Consider the following 8,855-nt stretch of genomic DNA (forward strand, 5'->3'; position numbering starts at 1 on the left):
CTCTTCATAGCAAACGCCGGCCCTGCCTTGAGGCTTTAGATTGGATCAAGATGCCAACGTATGGGCATCTGTGAAGCCCTCTTTGACTTAAAAGGGCTACACAAATCAACATGTTTGATTTAATGTGAACGTTGTAATTTTCAACGTCTGAATCCAGCACAGGTCCAATACAATTAAAGGTTATGAAAGGTGTTATAAAGACTTCAGGAGGAGTTTGTTTGTCTGTGTTTGATGGTGCAAATCACTCCACTCTTAGGCCTCAGTGTGCCTGTGTCGGCGATGTCGAAGGACTGTCCGGGCAGCAGGCTGAAGTCAAACCTCTGGAGCAGTTTGGCCATCACAACCTTGGCCTCCATCTGCAGGCACAAACACACATTCACTTTAAGAGATCAAGAGACCTTATCAGTGTGTGTGTGTGTGTGAGTGAGAGAGAGAGTGCAGTGTGTGTGAGAGAGAGCGAGCGAGAGAGTGCAGTGTGTGTGAGAGAGAGCGAGCGAGAGAGTGCAGTGTGTGTGTGTGTGTGTGAGAGAGAGTGAAGTGTGTGTGTGAGAAAGAGAGAGTGCATTGTGTGTGAGAGAGAGCGAGCGAGAGAGTGCAGTGTGTGTGTGTGTGTGTGTGTGAGAGAGAGAGAGTGAAGTGTGTGTGTGTGTGTGTGAGAGAGAGCGAGAGAGAGAGTGCAGTGTGTGTGTGTGTGTGTGTGTCCCCATGTCCACACCTGTGCAAAGTTTTGTCCCAGGCAAGATCGTGGTCCTAGGGCAAAAGGATAGTAGCAGTAGTAGGGCCTAGGAGAAAAATGTAACATCAAAACATTGTTACTTTCTTGTTAGCGGCATTGTAGTCACCTCACATGCAGGATAGGGAATGTTCCAGATGGGCCACATACTTGGCAGCATCAGGGTGAAACCTATCTGGGTCAAAAGTCAGCGGGTCCTTGAAGAATTTATCCAGCCTTCCAGTGACATAGGAATTGAACTGAAACAAAACATGTTCGATACCCCCAGGGGATCAATTTGGCTGAGATTCAATGTGGTTTTATGTTTATCTACCATTTGTAAGCAGTACTGCTTGTAGTTGTAATCCTTTGGTCTTGCTCCTCTTGACAGTTTCCTAACGACCTATCATAAATCATTTAGACTTATCATAAATCATCTAGACCTATCATAAATCATTTAGACTTATAATAAATCATCTAGACCTATCATAAATCATTTAGACTTATAATAAATCATCTAGACCTATCATAAATCATTTAGACTTATAATAAATCATCTAGACCTATCATAAATCATTTAGACTTATAATAAATCATCTAGACCTATCATAAATCATTTAGACTTATAATAAATCATCTAGACCTATCATAAATCATCTAGACTTATAATAAATCATCTAGACCTATCATAAATCATCTAGACCTATCATAAATCATCTAGACCTATAATAAATCATCTAGACCTATCATAAATCATCTAGACCTATCATAAATCATCTAGACCTATCATAAATCATCTAGACCTATCATAAATCATTTAGACCTATCATAAATCATCTAGACCTATCATAAATCATCTAGACCTATCATAAATCATTTAGACCTATCATAAATCATCTAGACCTATCATAAATCATTTAGACTTATAATAAATCATCTAAACCTATACTAAATAAATAAGTTTTCATCCAATGTAAGTTACACTATGGGCTTCATGTAGACAATATATACAGTAGTAGGGCCTATCGAAGCCTTAGATAAATAAGTCACACTCCTATATTCTTATTGACAATACACTGTATATAATATAAATAATTGAATAATACTTAATAACTCACCTAAGAACTAACAATAAATTACTACTAAGAACAACAACCAAGTATAACCTAGGCCTGTCTGTTTAGTGGACATGATTCAAGCCAGCGTTGTGTAGATATGGCTGCAGAGTTCTGTAGATATGGATGTAGCTTACAAAGCAAGCGACTCCTCCTGGTATCCGGACACCGCTGATGACCGTGTCGTCCGCCAGCCAGCGAGACGTGGACGGAGCTGTGGGGTACAACCTCAGGGTCTCCTTCAACACCTGAGAGATCAAAGAACACATACAAATCTGTTTAGAATCTGACCAACTACTACTTAAATTAAACTATACAATTAATCTATTTCTCTCTCACCCTATAGGGAGGCAGGGGTGCAGGTTTCATTATGAGGGACAAGTCTTTTGGAAAACGGCAAATCTGTTTGAGCCACAACTTTACCTTCAGGAACTTTGTCCCCTTTTACAGGCGTTTGAAAATCGTACCTGTGAAAGGTAACCCATTTTCCCCAGATCATCGTAGCTGATCTCCTGGTTCATCCCAAGAACCTCATCCACCTCTCTCGTCACCCTGGAGAACATAAACATGTATAATGAATATAAGATGAATACAATTAAGATACATAGAAATGTACTGATGTTTGTAGATTTAGGGGATGTACACATGTAGTCCATATGCAGTGTCACATGTTCAGTCTATCTGCACTGTTTTGCTCACTTTGCTAATATATCTGGTAGTCGTGCCAGTTCCATAATAGCAAAAGCAAGTTGATTTGCTGTTGTTTCTTGTCCTATAAAGAGGAAAAGGACATACATGCAGCACCAGTACAACTTACAAATTATAATTCAGAAACTAAAACATCAGTCTATAAACTGTGTAGAAGGGTTTCCTATAAAGTCTCCCACCTGCGATGAAAAACGTCACAAAGTTGTCCAACATCAGTTCCTCATCCTCTTTATCCATGAGTTCCTCTAAAGTGATCAATATCAATATATCACAATAAATCCTTTGCACATAATAAACACACATTTTCAAATCATTTTGGGAGAAAATGGTATTGTTAATGTCATGTTAACTGGTTTGTGGAACCTTTGTTGGCTGTTTTGATGATCTGAGTGAGGATGTCTTTAGGAACATCTTCTCCTCTCTGGATCGCCTCCCTCCTCTCGTTAATCCACTCAGCACCTGTGTTCCTCAGCAGCAGAGCTGCCTCCTTCACTTCACGGATGAACTTCTGGTTCTTTGGCATGTACTGGAAAAGTTGGAAGTGTAACCGAGGTGAATTGGTCAAACTCACCTCAGTAGAAATGGCAAACATCCGAACCATCAAAGAGCTAACTTTACGGTGGCGTAGCTGGTTAAAACGATGTTTGTAAAGGTTGGAAAAAAAACTTTTATTTTTCTAAACTTTTTTATATGACAGAAAAAAGTTTAGAAAAATAAAAGGTTGAAAAAAAGTGAGTCAGGTGGCTGAGTGGTGAGGGAGTCGGACTGGTAATCTGAAGGTTGCCAGTTCGATTCCCAGCCGTGCCAAATGATGTTGTGTCCTTGGGCAAGGCACTTCACCCTACTTGCCTCGGGGGGAATGTCCCTGTACTTACTGTAAGTCGCTCTGTATAAGAGCGTCTGATAAATGACTAAATGTAAAATGTAAATGTAAAAAAAGCTGAAATGGTTGAAAAGAAAAGATACACTGTTTTATGCTTTTCTGTTCTCCTCATCTCCTATAACTATGTGTGGGGAAGAAGGTTAGAAAGGTTGAAAAAAGGTACGTTATGCACGAGACAAAGGGAGTTAGCTATAGAGCTCAAAACCGAATCAATACTTTTTGTTATTATATATCGGCCACCCAAGCACTCGCCAATATTCATACAAGAATTCTCTGAACTATTATCACTATGTGTCACTAGATATGACAAAGTAGTTTTAAACTGAGTCTTAAATATCCAAGTAAATAAAAAAGCAGACCCAAGAACTATTGAGCTCTTAAATCTCCTTGACAGTTTCAATCTAACTCAACACATAACAGACCCAACACACCGGCACGGAAACACACTAGATCTAGTGATAACAACTGGACTAAATATCAATAATATTTCAATAACTGATCTACCCCTCTCAGACCATCATTATATACTTTTTAATGTGGAAATTATCCTAACAAAAACCAAAAAAGAATTCTTAGTCCATAGAAGATATTTAGACAATACAGCTATGATGACATGTTCTGAACAATTTGCTCTATATGAGCCGACTAACCATGATTGCTCTCTGAATGAAATGGTAGAGAACCTCAATGATGCACTATTATCTGTGTTAGACTCTGTTGCACCACTGAAAACCAAAAAGAAGTGCACAAGCAGAACCTCCCCATGGCTGAGAAATAAAAATGTTAGTGAAACGAAAAGAAAATGCCGTGCAGCAGAGAGAAAATGGAGGAAAACAAAGATCACTATCCACTACAATATCTACAAAGATACACTAACCACCTATAACAAAACCATCCGTCTAGCAAGGAGAGAATATTTCTCCAACATTATTACAGAAAATGCCAGAAATTCCAGAGTTCTTTTCTCCACCATTGACCAGCTGCTAAACACTGTCCCTGCCCCACCTCCATCCTCAGCAGTTAAATGTGAAGAGCTTGCTTTGTTCTTCAAGAACAAAATAACTTTGATCAGAGCGAGTATTATTAATAGTGGGGTCGAAACTGACATCAGTAGATTCTGCAACATAACCATGAGCACATTTACCTGTATCACACTTAGTGAACTTTCCAAAATTGTCAGCGAATCTAACTCCACAACCTCAGATATTGATCCTATACCCACAACATTCTTTAAGCGAGTGTTTGATAGTGTCTCAGGTCCGGTGCTAGAGATTATAAACACATCCCTTAGAACTGGCGTCTTCCCAGATGCCTTCAAAACAGCTGTTGTAAAGCCCCTATTAAAGAAACCCAAATTGGATAACAGTCTACTTGCAAATTACAGACCAATATCAAACCTTCCATTTATTAGTAAAGTACTGGAAAAGATAGTTTTAGTCCAATTAAATTCTTTTCTTGAAGAAAATAACATCCTGGAAGTCTCGCAGTCAGGTTTCAGGAAATATCACAGTACTGAAACTGCTCTCACCAAAATAATTAGCGACCTCAGACTAAACTCTGATGCAAATAAAGTCTCTATCCTTATCCTGTTAGATCTCAGTGCAGCATTTGATACAATTGATCACGACATCCTAATCAATAGACTGGAAAAGCTTATTGGGTTCACGGATAGTGTATTGAACTGGCTGAAATCATATATCACAGGAAGGAAGTTTTATGTTAGTTTAGGTGACCATAGGTCCAAGAAACATGAGAACTGCTACGGGGTTGCTCAAGGAAGCTGCTTAGGTCCATTACTTTTTTCTCTTTATATGTTACCACTCGGCGACATAATCAGAGAAAATAACATAGATTTCCATAGCTATGCGGATGACACACAACTATATATATCCACTGAACCCAACGATGCAACGGCCATCAATTCCATTACCAACTGCCTGTTGGCAATAAACAAATGGATGAATGATAACTTTCTTAAATTAAATGAAGACAAAACCGAAGTCCTACTATGTGGCCCCAAATCCAAAAGAGAGATGCTTATTAAGAATCTTGGAGGCTTAACCCCCTGTCTTAAACCAGAGGTGACGAGTCTCGGTGTAATCCTGGACTCAGATTTGAATTTCAACTCTCACATTAATAAAGTGACCAAAACAGCTTTCTTTCACCTGAGGAATATAGCAAAGGTACGACCATTCATAAACCAAAATGATGCAGAGAAGTTAATTCATGCTTTTATATCCAGCCGGCTGGACTACTGTAACGCACTTTTCACTGGTCTTCCCAAGAAAACCACTGAAAGACTACAGCTCATTCAAAATTCTGCAGCTAGATTATTAACCAAAACTAAAAGGAGAGAACACATTAGTCCTGTCCTAGCTACTTTACACTGGCTCCCTGTTACCTTCAGAATTGACTTTAAGGTCCTTTTCCTCACATACAAAGCTCTACACGGACAAGGACCTAGCTACATTGCTAACTCCTTTATAAACTACACACCAGCTAGAACACTGCGATCATCAAATGCAGGCCTATTAGAGGTCACCAGAAGCAGTCATAAGAAGATTGGTGATTCGGCCTTTGTCAATTACGCCCCAAAACTATGGAACAAATTACCCATAAATATTAGGGAAGCAAACACTCTAGACATTTTTAAAAGACATCTAAAAACCTACCTTTTTACTGAAGCATTTAAGTAATTTTATCTCAAAAGGGTTTTCCTACTTTTTAAAGTTGTTTTCTCTCTTGAACAGAGATGTTATTGGGATTTTTATTTTTGTTTGAATTGTTTATCACTTGTATTATTGTTTTTATTGATTTTATTGATTTTATGTAAAGCACCTTGAACTACAATTCTTGTATGAAATGTGCTATATAAATAAAGACTTACTTACTTACTTAGCGATGTCAACATGACTGAGAATAGAGACATTGTCAGAGTCCACACTTTTTGACTTTAACTTGAGTGAAAAGTGTCGTCAACACTTCAACTTTTGCCAGTCTTTTTAAACTTTTACTTGAGTGAAGGATGTGTGAATTTTTGCCAACTCTGCCTGTTACATCGTTAGAAATTTGCATGATAATCTGTATCATGGCTGGCTGGTTTTACCTGGAAGGTAAGATCCATCGAACTATACACCATTCCTTTCAGACACAACAGTATGGCGTTAGGGAAAGGGGAGTCCTTCTGCTTTAGCAAATCCAGATCCACTCCAAATGCCACCTGCAATTGACAACATAAATGATGGGGTTAATCGTGATTGGTCGAATGCGCTGGGCAGAAAACCATTGACTGGCTAACATTAGTGCCGTACAAATCTTGAATTTATACGTCTCGATGTTTGTTCCATTATGATTCTTATGTGACAAGAATGTTGAACCCAGCTCAATTCTACGTTGAATCTAAGATCAATAAAGGAAGGACACATCAGTTGATTACTATTATCTGATAGTGACCTGCCCTAACTCAACCTAACCTTAGCGATGACATCCAGAGTGACACAGTTGACCAGTTGGTGCATGTTGGCATCTGTGTTGCTGTCTGCCAGCTCTCCAAGTTTGTCCATCAGTCGCTCTGCCCTCTCGTTGAACTGACCCATGAGGCCCCTCAGGTACCTGACAGAGACAAGGAGCGAAGATGTCGTAGGCTTGAAATGTACACGAGGACCTCCATTTTTGTAGTTTTTTTTTCTGTGTCAGCTGGAGGTGAAGCTTACAAGCTGCTGAAAGCAGGGTCCATGATACGGCGTTGCTTGTACCACTGTTCATGACTCTGGGCCGTGACTAGGCCGTTTCCTAGCAACCTGGATGGGAGTAAAGAGAGGAAACAAAAGATGAAAAAGAATTTGAATTTTTGTCCTCAGAGTAATTCAGAGGTGTAGGTGTTTTCAAATGTGGTTGGGACAGACTTTTTCTATTTATAACTGAGGATGTGGTGATTAAATATATATTATAGAATAATATTTTTCAAGGAAATCAAAACAACCATGACAACCCCAACCACCACAGTGCTCATAATGTATAATAAATAACTGGCTCAGTAGAAAGATTACATATTACTTGTCGAACATTGCAGCTTTATTTAGGAGGCTCTCACCTTTGTCCAAACAAGCTAAATAGACGTTTGTAGACCATTTCATCTTTGGGGTACTTGGAAGACATCAGGATATCCTGTGAAGACAATACAAATTGTGTGTTTAAATTACGGTAGAATACGGGGGACATAAGAAAAAATTGGTGGGCGGACTGTGGTTTTATCCGTTTTTTCATCCACTGTTCTTGCAGTTCTACTGTTAGCTTAGTTAGCCACCTTGCAAACGATGCTCTTCAGAACCTTGATCTTCTGCTGTACTTTCTGCACCATTTGTACATAAACTGGGATACAAAATGTGTCTGCTAAATGAGGAAAATGTAAATGTAACAAGGATAAGGATAACTGCAGTCAAACGCAGCAGAACGTTTGCACTTATTACACAACAATAAAAGAACGTTTTGGGCAGGCTTATATTTTACTTTTGTGGCCTCTGGGCAAGACACAAGAAGGAAAACAGCATGCAGGCCATTTAACCGGTACACAGGTCCATATTCTTCAGCCCTGTTGGAGACAGCATTGTCAGTTTGCTCAGGGCTAATTCACAGAAAACAAGAGAGGAACGTATGAGGTAATCTTAGGAGAACGTTAAAGATGATGGTCACAGCACACAGCAGCAGATAGCGCATCTCACCATTGGAGGAACACATCGTGTATAACTCGATCTTCACGCATCGCCCTGAGGAAATGGGATGTGTGTCCAAATAGAAAACTGGAGGAAGAAATACAAGGTTGTTGTGTTGAACCTGTGTGCGGCAATACACCTCTACGAACATCCACGTTATCAACCCCTCCAGGAAAATGGCATAATGACAAAAACGTCCAACCTAAAACCACTGAATGGGTATTTTTTAAATGGGGATGTAATGTAATGTAATGGACATTATGAGTTTCTGTGTGGACAAGTCAGACTTCGAGGTTGAGTCTCAACAGCCTTGCTGAGTCATAACATCTGGGAATGCCAACAAACCAATGTTGGTCTTAGTTTGATTGCAGGGAACTGAAGCACATAATCTAAGCAAAGTATACAAAGAATGAATACAAAGTCAAGATTCCAATAGATAAATACGTCTCAGAACAGATGAATACGTCTAAGATAAGATCAATATTGTAGCTCGTTCGTGAGGCCCCCCTTAAGGACTACTCACCTCGCTCGTGGCGGCCCAGGTATATGATCGTATTTCCAGTGTATGTACTTAATATACAAACAATAACCGACAAATGTGACACAACATAAAACAATAATGTATACAAGAACGTAAAAGGAGAAACTTGCTAAATAAATGAAGAATGCCATGTTCTCGAAAGCTGTGTACTATATCGCTCTTCTTGTGAAACGAAATTTTCCTT

The 8,855-nt window shown here is 39.2% G+C and overlaps 1 protein-coding gene across 2 annotated transcripts; it reads right to left on the reverse strand.

Annotated features, from left to right (window-relative positions):
- Positions 1 to 10: 10 nt before the first annotated feature.
- Positions 11 to 8,855, reverse strand: LOC134024525 (cholesterol 24-hydroxylase-like). Of its 2 annotated transcripts, XM_062467001.1 has the most exons (15): positions 8,654 to 8,855; positions 8,140 to 8,217; positions 7,928 to 8,009; positions 7,512 to 7,585; positions 7,132 to 7,218; positions 6,892 to 7,030; positions 6,525 to 6,638; positions 2,899 to 3,061; positions 2,715 to 2,780; positions 2,527 to 2,599; positions 2,295 to 2,379; positions 1,965 to 2,075; positions 884 to 972; positions 716 to 782; positions 11 to 356 (listed from the first exon to the last, which is right to left on the reverse strand). In XM_062467001.1, the coding sequence occupies exons 1-15, from the start codon at positions 8,800 to 8,802 to the stop codon at positions 204 to 206; spliced, it is 1,530 nt and encodes a 509-aa protein (XP_062322985.1). In that variant the 5' UTR covers positions 8,803 to 8,855; the 3' UTR covers positions 11 to 203. The 2 variants fall into 2 exon arrangements, with proteins under 2 accessions (XP_062322985.1, XP_062322986.1); XM_062467002.1 differs by lacking the exon at positions 8,654 to 8,855 and having other exon boundaries at positions 12 to 356; positions 8,140 to 8,261.

Source organism: Osmerus eperlanus, chromosome 8, assembly GCF_963692335.1.
Source record: "Osmerus eperlanus chromosome 8, fOsmEpe2.1, whole genome shotgun sequence".
NCBI lineage: Eukaryota > Metazoa > Chordata > Actinopteri > Osmeriformes > Osmeridae > Osmerus > Osmerus eperlanus.